This window comes from Danio rerio, chromosome 22 (genome assembly GCF_049306965.1).
Source record: "Danio rerio strain Tuebingen ecotype United States chromosome 22, GRCz12tu, whole genome shotgun sequence".
Taxonomy (NCBI): Eukaryota; Metazoa; Chordata; class Actinopteri; order Cypriniformes; family Danionidae; genus Danio; species Danio rerio.
The window spans coordinates 21,469,701-21,486,744 of NC_133197.1; the positions used below are offsets into that span (position 1 = coordinate 21,469,701).

At 39.4% G+C, this 17,044-nt stretch overlaps 1 protein-coding gene across 7 annotated transcripts in view; it reads left to right on the forward strand.

The window, feature by feature from the left end:
* Nucleotides 1–259: 259 nt before the first annotated feature.
* Nucleotides 260–17,044, forward strand: part of tle2a (TLE family member 2, transcriptional corepressor a) — a 50,623-nt gene continuing 33,838 nt past the window's right edge. For 6 of the 7 annotated variants that reach the window (XM_005170480.6, XM_068216338.2, XM_009296271.5 and 3 more), the window contains exons 1-2: nt 260–745; nt 6,683–6,846. In XM_005170480.6, coding sequence (XP_005170537.2) covers nt 722–745; nt 6,683–6,846 — 188 coding nt within the window. In that variant the 5' untranslated portion in view covers nt 260–721. 7 annotated transcript variants of the gene reach the window in all.

The window sequence follows — 17,044 nt, forward strand, 5'->3', positions numbered from 1 at the left end:
CAAACAATTCTTATACCATATTTTCTATCATTTCTCCTAATCACGTGTTTACTGTTGCCCCACATAGGGCAACATAAACAAATCAATCCATGCATTTTAGGGGTTCCTACTTCCACCGCAGCCTAAAATGAGTGTAACTTGAGAATTTAACCCTTTGCTTCTTGTTACCACAAGCCAAGCCCTCTCTCTCTCTCTCTCTTTTTTTTTTTTTTTTGCACGGGGGGGCATGCGTTTCTCTTGAAGAAAACAACTCGCATGTCCCATTGAAAAACAGCTGAGGATCCGAAAGGAAGGAGCGGATGAGGAGAGAGAGAGAGAGAGAAAGGGAGAGAGAGACAAGCAGACAAAAGAAGCTGCGGCTGCGTTGAGTGTCGCGTCTTGGGAGCACGATAGCTGGCCATCCACTTGGTTTCTTTATCATTTTCATTAGTAAAGCACATCAAGGGCGGGGGAGCTCTGAAGGCCGAGCGCGTGCATTCTGATATTTCGAGGTGCATCGTATTGAGGGACTCGATACCGGACTGGGCGCATCTTGTATCGCGCGATAAAGCAGAACAAAGGGAGTCTTGAGCGAGGAATGCGCGAGCCGAGCCTGGCGCCGCCGAAACAGGGCCAAATGTTCTTCTGAGACCTGGAGAAAGGCGCAAAGTCTCTCGAAACATCATTTAACACAGCATCGAAACAGACGATTCTCAAACCGCAACAAACCACGCTATTCACCATGTTTCCCCAGAATCGACCTCCGGTAAGTTGCCTCACTACTCAGTAAAATGACCGTCTGCTTGGTGCGCAATGCGCTTTAGTGCATATCATTGATAAAACAAAGTGTGTTTGTATCCTTTGTCTCATCATTTTGGCTAAACGTTCACGTGGATTGCAATTTGAGCAATTAAGATTGGATATAAGCGAGAGACCGTAAAATGTGCTTTTGAATTAGCCTGATTTCTGTCCCAAAAATTCAAGGTAAACAATGCATTAAATGAATTGAATTGTTGTGTTGGATACCACTTTTCCATTATGTTATTGTTGTACCACGTCATATTGTAGGCAGATCTTAGTACTGTTGTACTTCGTGATGAATTGTAGCTACTACAAGTTTTAGTAGAGCTTTTCATACATTTCATTTGAAATATCAGATTGTAGTACTACATGAACCTCCACAATGCTCGTATTGATTTGTTATTTTTACATATATATTTTTTTAACTTATGGCATGTAACATCTCCCAAAGAAGCTTGAAACTTCACAAGTATGAATAATCAAGATGCTTGGCTTATTAATAGGTGCATTAGATCTCTCATGTCTCAAAAGTTCTGTCAGAATATATAGTGTATGGTAAATAAGTGTTAGCCTGGTTTCTGTGTTCAATGTTTATATCATGTTTATGTGGTGTTATTTCGGCAACCATAGACTCTAGTTATCATATTGACGTTATTGACTGTTAAAAAAACATATTTGTTGACCACTATTTAATAAATTATTCATTTATCATTGAACACGCCTGACTGATTGAATCAAACTAAGTGTTAAAATCCTTCCTGAGATTTCCCTACAGTCACCGTGCACCCCTCCCCCAGCACCCCTAACCTTCCCCAAGAATGCTTTGACATTCATTTCCTAAGGGATGGAAATTAGATTCCACTGGGGTGTGCAATTTCGTGATCTGAAGGAGATGCACACTACATAGGTGAAGTATTTAGGATTTCCACCCCTCTTAGTTGTTGCTCTGTGGTGTCTATAGGCTGCTTGGTTCTTTTCTTATTTCTTCTTAGAATGAGCGATTGGTCCAACCTGTTTTTCCAGGGCACTCCGCTACTTCTGAATACGACCTCTTTCCACTCACCTTAAACAACCTGGGACATGAAGAGGTGGTTGGCATGTGATTCAGCCATGTTTTGACATTTTTAATAAGTGATCTTCTTCGGTCCAGATCATATCTTTATCTGTTAGTATCCATATACGGAATAAAATCTGAAGAGTGGCGTTTAATTAATTTGATTAAAAGCAAATATGTCTAAATGAAATTGGAAAAAGATCTTATGCATTAAATAAAGATGTTGAAGCAGACATAATCCACCCACACATTCCTCAACAAGTAAACAAGGTTAATATTTCAGAAAATTGTCACCTTGTTTAAAGAATCAGTATAATTCGAAACCGTTTGTTTGATGCAGGCAGAAATCTTTAACAAGGTGGCAAATTTCATGCTAATTAATCTGTCCAGCAGTATTTAAAAGTGTTTTTATTATTGAAAAGAAGAGTAAGTGGTTGCTGTCCACCATATAACTTAAGGCTGATAGGGAGAGTCATATCTAAAAACATAAGGACTTTTGTATTCGGGTAAAAGAGAAACAGAATGTTTGCACTTTTATTGCAGAATACAGCCTGGATTATTAGCATCTGATACTGGTCGTCTTGGCTAAAACAAGGCTGAAATTGGACTGTCAGTGAAAATCTAATAGACATCTAAGAATAGGTTAAAACTAGACTAGTCGTCAAATAAAAAAAAAATGAATGACTACACGCATAAAGTCCGTCTATTTGACTAGTCTAGTCTAGTTTTGGGCTATTCTTGGATGTCTGTTTACATTTAGATGTCTATTAAACACAAAATTGTTTGCTGGGCTGCATTACTACTTTCTTTATTATTAAATTGTGTGTAACTGAACTACCAAATGGAACATCTTAATTGCCAGTTTGAAATAGTGGGCAGTTCCTACTGCTGATTGGTCCTAATTCTGGCTTCTGGAGGGATCCGCTCCAGCTAAGATATCAATAAACAGTAAAGCACCAACATCCTTCCTGACACTCTTGCTCTCCTCCAGCCTACTGTTTTCAGAGGAATCCGAGTAAAATCAAGGCATGGCCCGTTCCGGCCATGGCACATGCCTTGGCACCCTCAGCCATGAATCGAAGCATTCTGGACAAGGTTTGCAAAAGTCATTGGAAGAAAGTGCGGAATTCCTTGAAACTGAAAGAACAAACAGGCTGCGGGTTACCTCATAAAGGAAGCACCTAGAGCAATTACCACAGCTGACAAGCCAACGTCGCGGCACCGCTAATGTATCCTGACAGCGGGGAAATTTGAATAACGAGCTTGCGGAGAGGGTAGAGAAAAGATGTGTGATGTTAATGAAACAGGTGCCTGGCACCATACTACACCCCACATCCCCTCCCCCGTCTAAGTAAGGGATTACTGGGGCATTCCTTAAAGCTCCATGCTGCCGTAGAGTATGGAATCAATGAAACAAGGCCGCGCCTAGGTCAGATTCCCTGGGTGGTTCTTTTAAATGCAAATGGATGCTAGTTGTTGACACTGTAGTCGAAAGATTTTATATGCAATCCCTGAACTTCAAATGTTGCAGCAGAAAGCATGGCCTGGTTGCTTGATTTTGTGTACACCTAAAGAGGTTTTTCATATCGACATCATATGGTTCAGAGATACAGAAAGTGCTTTCAGTTATTTTTAGCCTCAGTCTAATTTCTCTTGGTGAAGATGTTTGTGTGAATTCTTAACTTTTTGTTTTTTTAACAAAAGCATGATGATTAACAGACTCGCTGATTCTCAAACGCTTCGCTTGGTGACTACCAAGAAAACACACTTTAAGACAGGGGTGCTCAATACTTTTCCTGGAGACCAACCTGCCTGTAGATTTCTGTTGCAACCCATATCAAACACACCTATCTGAAGTGCTGTTCAGGTCCTAATTAATTGGTTCATGTGTGTTTCATCAGGGATGGAGCTGAACTCTGCAGGAAAGTTGATCTCCAGGAACAGGGTTGAGCACCCCTGAAAGAGAAAATACAGCTGTTTTTAAAGCACAGTTATAATTTACACAATGATCTCAGCAACAAGTTAAAAACTTTGGCAAATTCTAAACTGGGCTGTGTAGCTTTTCTCTGGGAATGGAAACGTCAAAGCTGTGGTCAGATCTTTTCAAGTGATTTGTGTGTGAAAAGAGAAACAGCTTTATCAAAGGTTAGGCCACTGTGTTGACAGGTTTTGGGATGTCGGTCATCATGGCTGGCCACAGCATTTCACAGACTATGTAGCAATTCTCGGATGTAGGCCATGTGGGAGTCTTGTAGGTCCCTCAGCCAGACCTCTGACAGAAAGAAAGAAGCTGTGGTTTGGATAGCTCAGTGGACATAGAAGCAGCAGTTCTCTCAGTGTGTATGGTTTTTGGAGTGTTTAGCAGTGTCTTCTTCATTTTGTGTCTGAATAAGTGGGTGGGCAGGGGATTTGGGAGATCATTATGGTTTGATGCAACATAACATGTAATTAGTGGGAAAGAAATGAAAACATTGCACACTCACACTTTCCAAGAGTCATTGTAAGTGTGGTAAAGAAATGTATTTGGACATGACTATAATGTATATACCGGGCTTTTCATAGTATCTAGACAGCTCAAGCTATAATTTTCAACAGACTCCAACTTTATCCTGAGCTGTTTCTCACTAAAGGTCATGTGAGAACTTCTTAGTAATTCGTTTATATTTAAAGTCCAAAATGACAGATTTAGCATAAGTTTGAAAGCATTACTCCCTTTTTCTTGTGTGACTTGTCAGCATCGCATAATGAGAGATGTAAAAAGTTCAGTCAACTTGAGTGTTCAAAGTTTTGCTATAATACAGATTACGGTTATTGTGTTTACGGTCATTGCCAAGACAAGAGTGGCCCACAGTACTGATAATGCCGGGTTAAAACCTAGTTGTGAAACTGTCGAGGTGAAGTGAACCGTTTATTGTGACAATCATCAAAGAAAGATGCACAGAATTTACAGCCGATTTAGTTTGGGAAGTGTGTTAGAAGAGCACTGAATCAAAATGGCTGCTGTATTGAGACTGGACACATGGAAAGAACCACAATAAAGGCCTCTAAGGTGATGACACTTTGTGGTTTCGGAAACCTGAATGTCTAATTAATGAACATTCAGTCTCCAAGAAGCTCCATGCGACTGGCCCTTTGGTCTCAGTCTTTTAGTAAAGGCCCGCTCTTTGTCAATTCTTTTTTTTTTCTTTTTTTTCCCCGGAAGTCTCTTTGCACCTGTACGCAAAATTCAATAAAAAGAGGTGAATATCAGAGTGAGAGACTGGGTGGGGTAGAGAGAGAGGAGATAAAGAGGAAGAAGGGAATAGAGCCAAGTGTCATTCCCCCTTCTTCCCGCCTCCCCCCGTCAAATGGCCTTCCTCCTCTTGTTCTCCAGACTCTTTTCTTTGGCCTGTGAGAAGTAATTGTAGTGTGTGTGTGCTCCCTGCTAGGCTGGAGCTGTGAGAGCCTGGGGATCTGGACAGCAGATTGAAATGCAGGGCTGGAGAGAGGAGCTCGTTAGAGACTCTAACAATGCGCTGTGTCTCCCATGAGCCACAGGCCGAGAGGCTCCATTCTCCCTCTGTAGTTTGGTCCACCCCCACCCCACCAAACATCTCCCCCCTAGTATTCCAAACCTCCTGCCCGACACAGGGTGACCCCTTTTACCCGCAGACACCCTACACGCCCACCCCCCATTGGATATTTGCTGCTACATCTGTCCCCATCCCTCGAAGACGAGCTTTAAGCTTAAACTGTCCATGTACTGTTTTAATTCTTTCAGTAATTCCTGGTTGGGTTAAAACCTTTTCTAGCGTTAATGCAGGTCACACATGCTCATAACACCCTGTGACACTTTGCCAACAGTTAGCCTCTCAAGTGTTTAGCAGTAAATGTGACCACCGTCAAAACCAAATGCTCCATACTAATTGAAGTAATGGGGCTTTATGCACTTTCACATTTGATCAATCAGGTCCCTTTTGGAGATTTAACCCTCTTTGGCTCATTAGAAAAAGAGCTTCTCGTGAGAAGTGCAAGGACCCCTGCGAGGTGGCAGTCACAAGCTTGAGGACCTCCATCAGCAGAGGTGCTTGGAGACAGATAGATGGATGGACAGGTTCTACTGTACAGTGCATAGGCTTTTGTTTGCCTGTCTATCTGCATTACCCTGAGGCCAAGCTCTTAATTGCTGAAGTTGCTGGAATTCAGTTTGCTTGGTGGGGTCCCACCATGATGGGATCCTCTTGCACTCTCCTCTAATCCATTCTTCATTTTAAACATAATGTCTTAATTCTAGCACAGAGCGTGGTCCCCACCCCAATCCCCCATCTTTACCATACCCACAGCTTCTGTGATATAGACATACATCTGTCTGTAATGCTTTATCCCTTTACAATGGGCCTATGTCATGGAACTACCCCAACCCCCATCCTCTCTCATTCTTTCGTTGCTTTCTCTCTCATCCTGGGGAGCTTGTCTTTCATCAGTGTCCTTCATGTCTGCCTTGTGCATAGCACACTATCTTGTTCACAGACCTCTATGCATTGGGTTCTTCATCAAGTTCATGCTGAGTGATTAGAAGCTGTTCTCTGAATCATCTGATTTTTGAAGAATGTATCATATCACAGTTTTAAGCAGTTTCATTGTAAGTAAATATTTTGTTTGTGCACACTTGGCAAATAAAGCTTATTCTGAAATAAATGTTTAGGTTTTAAGTCTGAAACAATGCTTGGTACTTGATCTATGCATTAGAAACAATCAGCCTTTCATGGGAATTTGCTTGCCAGGAGGTTTTGTGTGTTCTCTAAACACAACACCCATTCAGTTTAAAAACATTTCAAATGCTAACCCTCCTAATTTTCTCTACTCTAGGCTCCATTGCAACCTCCACCAGGATCCTCAGCTTCAGCTGCAGCAGCAGCAGCAGCTGCGGCCGCTGCTGCATCAGGGTCAACACAACCTCTGAAACTCACTTACCCTGAGACCCTAGACCGCATAAAGGAGGAGTTTCAATTCCTGCAGACACAGTATCACAGGTACAATACCCTTGCTAATACTCGCACTTGCTAAGCTCTAAGATGACCAGTGTCAATATTATTGAGAAACATTTTTCCCCAAGCCTGTAATTTAGTCATCCCATGGGAGCATATATTTTGCTGAATTCCTGATGCAATGTAATTGTAGGAACAAGAGTACCCAAAAAGATTGCAATGTGAATGTGTAGGCTGATCAGGTTGCTTTTTGGGGCTTGTTTTATGTTTACCCAAAGATGTTTGACTGCCCTGACCAGCTTGACTAAAATGGTAGACTTCAGCTGTAACTGCTGGTTATCCATCAACCTTCTACTCCATGCAAGGTCAGATTCTGGTTCTCATCGGCAGTTTTCTTGTAGAGTTCCAGCCTAAAATGCACCTTAACCTACCAATTAAGCTATTTTAGATTAATGAATGTCCACCCTCCAAGACCTGTATTGGACACCCTGTTCAATATGAGCTATTCTCTGGCTGTGACCAGCCAGTCAGTGTTTAAATTGGCTACCAAATAAAATGTTTTATCTGAAATTTCTAACAAATAGGACATAGAAGCTCAAGCTTTAGAAGGGGGAATGCCCATGACTTTCTCATAACACACATGTGCATTCATTGATTCGGTGGGGTTGTGTTTGATGTGCACTCTGAGACTCAGGAATGTGGCCAGACCAGGCATGACCCGTGTGGGATTTCTGGTAGGTGCTGGCATTCTCTTCTGCATGGTAGTCCTTGCCCCCTCTGTGCATTTGCACACCCCTCCTTATCATTGGCAAGCCTTCACACGGCTATGGCTTTGATTCCCCATGCCAGAATTGGCAAATCCACCCAGTACCCACATTCCTATTGTTAGGTCTCCTCTGTTCCTGTCTTCAGAGTTAAATAAGCTCCAAACATCCTCTGTACAAACAGAATTCAGCTATTTGGAGGGCTGCTGGTTTTACACGTAGATTTGCCTATAATTTGAACAAAAACTTTCCTAGAAACCAACATTTAAGCAGTCATCTTGCACACCTTTCTAATTAAATTTGATGCGTGATGGTGCTCTTATTTGGCTCTATATCAGTCCCCAATCATAGTTAAGGGTTGTTCATTTGCTCTTGGTTGAGTCATAATGCTCCATTATGAAAGGAATCTGACTCAAGTATGAAACAGAGAGCCAAACACCTGTACTTTTTATTATCAAATTGAAGTCGAAGAAATTTCTTGTTTATATTTGTTGGATGGTAAGAGCAAAACATAAGAATGAAAGATGTGCATTAGGTATGTAATTGAAGCGTTTAATTCATGCTGAAAAAGATTGATGGGAAATTTTGATTGTATGTGCAAGCCAGATGCCTTAGAATTTAGCTGAAAGAGCAGAATTTCCTAACAAGCTTCGTCCCTGTTTTTTCATCAGTGGTGCTGGCATTGTGTTGAAACCACACCATGCACTCAAGATTTACAATTATAATCAATACCACTTAGCATCTCGCATTAATCTTTAATTGAGATGCCCCAACTCAAAGTCTGGACTCTAATCACCAATTAGCAAACTGGATTTTCTTACATGCAGAATTCTATACCATTATTTTAAGTCAAAGGGTGATTTTTACAGTTTGAAGTAAAATTCTTGCTAGCTCAAGGACTAACCTTAATTAGTCCTTGAATACCACTTTTGAAGAAACACTATGTAAAGTCTTAATTTGCAGACCATCTTTAGGTCAGTGAACAAGATTAGCAGAAGTCTTCCCATGGTGCTTCAGATGCGGCATTTCCCATAAGCATTCTCCTGCCACAGGGCTGGAACTGCTCCAGGTAGAACGTGGCAGGCACACACGGGAGACACCAGACAGGCACAGACAGATCTCGGCTATACATGGCGTGGCTTAGATTTTAATTTTAGTTCTCGTAATTTGTGTCTGGAGGCTGATTGGTGTTGGATTAAAGGACAGGAAAGAGTCAGAGCTAAAGAGATTTGGCAAGATGAGCCGGGAAGAGGTGTGTTTGTGTGTGGGCGCTGGTCTATGGGAGAAACACACTTAGGTCGAGGTCAGGTTACAGCAGAGGGTCCAGCAGGAAATGTGAACTGGGCAGGAACTGCATAACAAAGAGAGCTGCTCCATACGGTGTTACCATGCTGTGTCGCTTGCAGCGTTACACATGTTTTTGCGTATGTCTCTGCGTGGTCATGATCGTGTGTTTAGGTTTGGGTGTAGAAGGCCTCTAATCAGCAGGCAGGAGGGTTTTAGACCGGAGGTTCTCATTACGGTAGTTCTTGTTTTGCCCAGCCCTTTCCAAACACACCAGCTCACCAACCTTGCTAATGTGTCCTCTGGGTTTGCTATGGCTTAGACATAAAGACAAGCTACCCACAGACAGCCACCCGCACACAAACAGCATTGCGCTAATACCCATTTTACCGTCTTTGTGCCCAGACATAGTGGACTTTTTAGTGGATTCTAGGCATCTTTATGATGAAATCTGGGGTTTGTGGTTTAGACCTACTTTGCTGGATACATCTGTATGTGTGTGGCCCGGCATTCCCCCATCCAGCGTGTGTATTTAAGCGCATGTGTTTGTGGTGGGTGGTTTGGTTCGCAATTGCATTTTAATGTCGATGTGTGTCAGACAGAGTTTATTTTATTTATTTATTTATTTTTATCAGAAAACTTTGCTTTTTACTTGTATTGATGAAGGTTTTCTCCATGTGGAATAATGCACTTGTGTCCGTTTTATTGGCATTATGTTTTTCCACCTTAATGAAAGCAGAGGAGCTTACTAGAGTTGTGGCAAATTCTTGTTCGAAAAATTGATTCTGCATTGGTTCTGATCAATTTCAAGATGCATCGCTATTTGCATGAACGCCGTTTGCTATAAACATTTTTGTTATTTGCTTAAACCACCTCAACTGTATTAGGGTTGTCACAATACTGGAATTCGATACCAATCAAGACTGAAATTAATGAAAAATATGTCCATTTCCTGCAAACATTTGAGCAGCGTTGAGCACGTTCTTAAAAAGCACTGATTTGCCATTGTGTTCACGTGATCAAGCCAAGAGATCGATGAGAAAACGAAACTGCTTGCGCTTTAGATTGGCTTGTAAAAAACTGAGGCTCAGGGTAGATTCTGCTCATCTTATTGGCTTTGTGGCTGTTCATCAAGACGACATCAAAGTTTGTTTGAGCTTGGGTCGACCATGGCTTGTTGTTATTATATGTATTTATTATTACGGTGTAATGTTTCAGCTGTGTGATTTAAAATGGCAGTTCCTTTGTTTTCATTTTTCTGGCTCTTGTGCAACCCCTTAGTTAGGTACCCTTAGGTACCCCTTAATTGTGCTAGGTACCCATTGCAAAGGGTACCTAAAAAAATGGTACGTTATGTTTCATTCTTAGGTACCTTTTGACAGTGGAAACGGCCATAAAAGCTTACCGAACTGTACAGTACCGTATCACTCAATAGAAACGAGCCATGAGTGTAACCACATATGCAAGCAGACTGGAGAGTTTTAAAGTCATGTTAATCAGCTGGTTTGTCCATAAGCTGACATAAGAGCGACCCGCTGACGAATCGCAGCTTTAAAATGGTGAACCGATGACCTTCACGGCCAATCACAGTCATTTATGTTGAGTAGTTAAACACAATGGCAAATCAGCGCTGTTTAGGAACATGCTCATCAGCCCTCAAATGTTTGCGAGAGATGGACGTTTTTTACATTTTAGTACTGATTGATATCGAATTCCAGTTTCGTGACAACGCTAAACTCTATTAATGGTTAGTTTTCTGTGTTATTTGTAAGGAATTAGACGCAAGCAGAATATGTCTGTTTGTAAAGCATACATTGCCATCTGCTGTTATAAACTAAGCTTACACTGCATATTCAAAATCTCACAATTGATGCAGAATCAATTTCTCTAACGATTATTTGCCACAGCTCTACAGCATACAAGAGGGGCTTTCACACATAAGGAACTACTGGTGAAAGCACCTAGCATTTTTGGTAATGTTGGACTGCAGGAATGATTTTAGTAATAGGAATGCCTTGACATTGGTGGGACTAAGTTGAGTCTTATCCTGTACAAAAGGAACTGAAGTGACTTAAGTGAGTGCTGATTAGCATGCTGAAAGACTGACAGTTTTTAATACATTGAACTAGAGCTGCACAGTTAATCGTTAAAAGATCGCGATCTCTATTTGACCCCCTAGACGATCTTAATCCAGCATTTCTACGATTTTGCCAATCATATTTTCAAGTTCAGGAGAGAAGAAAAGGCGGCTGCACGAGTATTTTCATTGTTTCACATTCGTTGCTCAGTGACATTGACACCTCCAAATGATGTTGAATGAGTCACATATTGTATTTATTAGGTATAATTCACCTAAAAATGTCATTTTTGTATTCATATAATGATGTTTTTGCGGCTGGGAAATCACACGTGACTTGAGCTGCGGACCGTAAGCTGTTATCACAGAGAGGGCGCGCGCGTCTATTATTAAGTAGAGCGCGCATGCCCTCTCTGTGATAACAGCTGACTACGTCTACTTTACTGAACTGAACCTTCATGTTGTGAGTAACAGGTAATACAGTTGTAAATAATATTTAGTTTGTGGCACAGAGTGATCGTTTGGGAGCCGCGCGCGAAGTATGAAAAAGCACTTAGCTGTCAAAATGAAACCAAAAGTGTGCACTTCATTTAAATGATAATATCGCATTTTAGAGTTATGATTACGGCAAGCATTTGATATGTTTTTTCTTTTATAGCGAACACACAGTTGGGCATGAAAATAAATGTTTACAATGTCAGTATAACTACTCTAGCCTATATATTGTTGAATATAATCTGATAATGGCAAATGTCTGATTTTACCAGTAAATAAATTTGTCTAATATGACAGATTGCAAGCAAATATCTCAAATTTAATAATTCAACATCATAACTATTATAAATAGAATAGAATTATTTATAAAAACCAGTAGACCTACACATTGTTATTATCGATGTTGTGCCATATATTTGTTTTTAACCATACCTTTATTTTACATATAAAGAATCGTGAGAAAATCGTGATCTTTATTTTAAGCAAAAAAATCGCAATTCTCATTTTAGCCAGAATCGTGCAGCTCTACATTGAAATTATTTACGCATTAGGGCTGCGTGATTAATCCGGAAAAAAAATAGCTATCTCGATTTGACCCTACACTCTACACTATATAACATTGAATGTAATGCAAGAGGAAATCTGATAATGAAAAATGTCTTATTTTACCAATGAATAAATGGTCTATTAATGTTGTCAAGACAGATTACAAGCATATAACATTTCTCCAACGTAATTATTCAACTTCAGAATTATGAATAGTTGTATTCTGATGCCATCACTTTACCATGAATTAAAAACCAGGGCAAATTTAAAGTCTATTCAAGTCCACCGTTCCAAGTCTATACACTATTTAGCATTTTAACCAACACATAGGCCTAATGTTATTATTGTTGTTTTGCCATATGTTTGAAAATTACAATAATAATAGCCTACTCCTATTAACCTTTACTTTACATCTACAGAATGGTGAGAAAATCGTGATTTTGATTTTAAGCAAAAAAATAAATAAAAAAATCGTGATTCTCATTTCAGCCGAATCATGTAACCCTAATATGTATAAAATGTTTGCCACTTGCTCACCATTTTGAATATAAATTTTCTTGATGTGTTTCTTCACTTAAAACCATTCATGTTTTATAATTGTTCATGCATTAAATTCTTTGCTCGGTTTTATCACTTTCACTTTCATTCTTGTGGAGACAGACTCGTTTGCAAAACAAAATAGCCAATTAAGAGTTTTGACACAGATTCTGAATGCTAATTTGGCCAACACACCCTCTAGTGCCTACAGTGCAAAGCTGATTTGGTGTGTTCTTGCCTTTTGCTATTCAGGTAGCCAGCTATAAGCATGCTAACCATTATTCTGTTATACAAACAAGCTTACCAGTATTCTCTTAAACTAATTATTAACCACCAGTTGTTGACCTGAAGAAAACTAATAATTTAGCTCCCCCAATGACAACACGGAGAATGCAATTATGCTGATTTTTTTAAATGTATTTGTGTCCATGTACTAGCGTAGAGCTCGTTTCAGGCTTCAAAGGGTATATGAGTTTATGTGTGTGCGGCACAAATGCAAATTTGCCACAAAGGCAAAACCTTCATCAATCCTTTCTCAGGCAGTAATGGGGTTTAATTTAGCTCTGAACTGGACTATTTCACTAACTAATCACTATGTGTGCGTGCGCTTTAAGCAGAGAGATGAAAAAGCACTGCGAGAATACAGAAGACACAAGGGCTTTTGCTAATGAGGCACAGGCATGGCAAATGAAGACGAGATCTGTAAGGAAGTGTCCTCACTTTCTCTAATTGGACTGATACTCCTCGCCGTCAGACTGAATATTTGCTTTTTTACTCCAACTTCTCATTCAGATGCTTCACTTTGAGTCATTATTATGAATTCGCTCTGTTGTGGTGCGCGAGATGATTAAAAGTGCAGTTAGCTCGTGTCTACATATTGAAGTAATGGTGCTGTGCTGGCAGGACGGTTGTGGCACAAGCTGCTAGCTGATTTGTTGCCTCTTTCGGTGAACATCTTATCAGCTGACTGAGGAATAGAGACTTTTTGTCTTTTCTATACATTCATGTCTTGCTGCTTGAATTCAGGGTTTAGTAATTTTTTTAGGGTGAGAATCTTCAGGTTACTTATGAGTCTATTTTTAATATCGGTTTGGGGAGTGAGTGGGATTTCTCGCAATAAGTAAGAAGTTTTTTGTGGCTCCATTTACACTAAGCTGCAATTTGTTGATCAGATGACAGGTAAATGGCACTAAATATACTCAAAACAGGATGTTTGCTCCTTGTTCGAACTACTTGCTTACCGACCTCTTTTCGGTGGCCCTTGAAACCGAATGTGAAGGAGAAGGACTTTAAATTTTACCCTCCAAAATGGCACTATTGCACCTGCACACATCATCATATGTCATCGCGATCTCTTGCTTCGTATGAGATCGATGGACGTGACTGCTGTAGTGATTACAGTTGCGTTATTTTTTTGGTATTTATCTTTAGGAAATTATGGAAGACAACCATAACATGCTATCAAAACGATCTAATGTGGCAATAAGATCATAACTGTACCGTGTATTTACACTGGCTATATTCATCCATGTAAACACACAAAAACAACACTAACATTATAGCAGACACTGTAAAAAGGTCATTCTCAGCCACTAGACTTTTCTGACAGAGTATTCGAGTGTCATCGAGTGACAAATGTGGAAGTATGTTGTGGGACTACTATACAAGAGTTATTATTAGCGATTATAGATAGCAAAATTTATCTGTTTTTTTTTTAACTGTAAAAACAAACTCTCTTCCGAAGGTATTAAAACATGTGCTTGTTTATTATAAAAACTCGTAATGATGACGAAAAATACATATGGCATTAGAGGTGTGAACCTACACTAGTCTCACGGTTTGGTTCAGTTACAATTATCATGCCATCAATTCGGTTCAATTCGATATTTCGGTGTATTACGGTGCATTGACGGTGCTTTCCATACACAGTTTTATATTTTCTTCACAGCAGCAGTTCTTGTATTAAAATGTATGAATATATTTATATTTATATACTATTTGTAATACAATTTTGTCATTTAATACAAACAGTCAGATATATAAACTGTAACTTTAAACAAAACGAGCATTTAGCAAATAATATAAACAAATATAAATATCCAGCTCAATTCCTGATCCTTGTCTAGTTCTCTTACACCCCTTTGATTGGTCACACCCTCAAAAAAAAAAAAAGGTTGCGATTGGCTCTCGCGCGCTGCGTTCTTCACAGATGAGTGATACTGATAAGCGGCAGGCGGCAGCGGCGATCACACAGCTGATGTATGATAGACACGGTGGAGAAAACTTTGCAGACACGCGCTCGTTTCAGGATGCAAAAGTAACGCTGTAAAACAGCCGAGAAGAGAAAAAAAGCCACGCCAGCAGGTCAAATGGGCCACTGTGTGTGTGTGAGAAAGAGAGAGAGAGAGAAATGGAGTAGGCTACTTTCATTCTCTCGATCTCAGTGAAATAGGGGCTATTGTTGTATATGTCAGTGAAAGACTGATCCAGCAAACACACACAGTGAAATTGTGCACAGTTTATGAGTTTTAAGTAGTTAAAGCGCTGTAAATACTCGCGATCGCCTCCCTCGCGACAGAGCGCATATGAGGTAAATGACGTCAGTAATTAAGTTAGTAACCGGATATGATTATTACTGAACCGATACCGAATTGTCCGCGACTGCATCGCAGTGCACCGAAAAAACTACTATGTTTGAGACCCCTATATGGCATATCCTGATTTTCGTGTGCAGCCATATTGCTGTTGTAGCTGGTGTATTCTGGAAAATGTTCTACCCCTTGGATTTGAGTGTGGTCCTGAAAAATTAGAATTTATTTTATTTAACAGGAACAATGCTCATTAATACACAGTAAAACTGTAAACAAGCCAGAGTTAGCCACAAGGGCTAATTTTCATCTGTTGCCCACTGCCAGATTTTAAAAGGCAACCTAAATAAAAAAAAAACATCATCACACATACAAAAACAGTAAAGTTACATATGACAGAGGGAAAACATGTAATAAGAATTTCTTAAAATGTTAGACAAAAGAATTACACATGATTACAAACTTGATTTGCTTTTAGCCATTACTTTAACTTGTATTTAAAAGTTGAATAATTTGTAACACCCCTTAAATCAATAGGAAGTGTGTTCCAAAAATGACTGGCTCTAACTGAGAAGACTGAATGTGCAAAAGTTGTACGTCTAAACTGCACAGCACAGTCTCCAACGGTTACTGGTCGTATTGCTTGACTATTGTTGTTCTTGTATGTCACAAACTCGCATAATGGAGGTGGAGCTATCCATTTAAATTTTTTAAAATCATACAAGCATCAGCCAAATATTTCATATTATCAAAGCTCAATAAATAATGTTTTTTGTATTATGTTACAATGAGGATACATAATAGACTTCTGATCAAATACTTTAAATGCCTGTTTATAAAAGTGATTCAACTGATTTTTAAACTGTTTTATTAGCGTGTGACCAACTAGTAAGACAATACGTAATATGAGAAAAAATCATGGAGTGCATAAAAAGTTTCGCTGCTTCATTAGTCGAGTAAGGTCGTTTATGCCTGAAGTTGGCCAGATTAAATTTAACAATTTTAGTAACCTTCTTGGCATGCTTTTGGAATATCAATTGTGAATCTAAAATTAGACCTTGATATTTAAAATTAGAGACAACCCTGAGCTTTTTTCTTGTAACAAATACATCAGGATGATCGGTAACCATCAGTGATTGTGAGAAAAAAAAAACATACAAACGGTTTTACTTGTATTCAAATTAAGATATGACTTATGATCTGTATACTGATTGACTATTACCAAAGCACACACATTGTTTCCTATTTGTTAGATATTAAGTCGTCCACATAAAAGCCTCTGATGAGAAGTTAAAAAGAGTGAGCTTTGAAAGGAGTACCTCATCTATTTCAAGGGCTATCTTTCCCTTAGCCCTACGTCTTCAAGCTAAAGAGAATTGGGACACCCATTCACTTGAATGCAAAAAACCAGGGCTAAGTGTAAGGGGAAGGGCTGAGGGGTAGAATTGGGATTGGGCATTAAAATAAGCTGAATCAGCACAATTGTTGAATTTTTTTGGAGAGGGACAACCTCATTGTTTTACATTCAACCCACTTACATTTGTGTAAACAATTAGGGCAACTTAAATGATTTGTGTTGAGACAAGAAGGAATTGTGTGGAACCTAGCATTTTTTACAGTATACTGGTGTCTGAAAGGTTTTGAACATATCTGCCTTTGAATACTTCTTGAAGTGTTCGAAAATGTATTTTCCTTATGCCGTTCATAGTAACTTACCTATAATTAAGACGTCTGTATTTGACCTTATGGCATTCATAGTAACCTTTCTATATTTAAGACATCTGTATTTGACCTTATGGCGTTCATTGTAACTTACCTATAACTTGACCATAATTGACCCCACCTTTACAGAATTTAGTAAAGCAGTCAAAAGTGGAAAAAGAGACTATGTCTTAATCATCTACTTATGGTCTGATCAACTTAAAAACAATTAAAATGTAAACCAGCGTTCT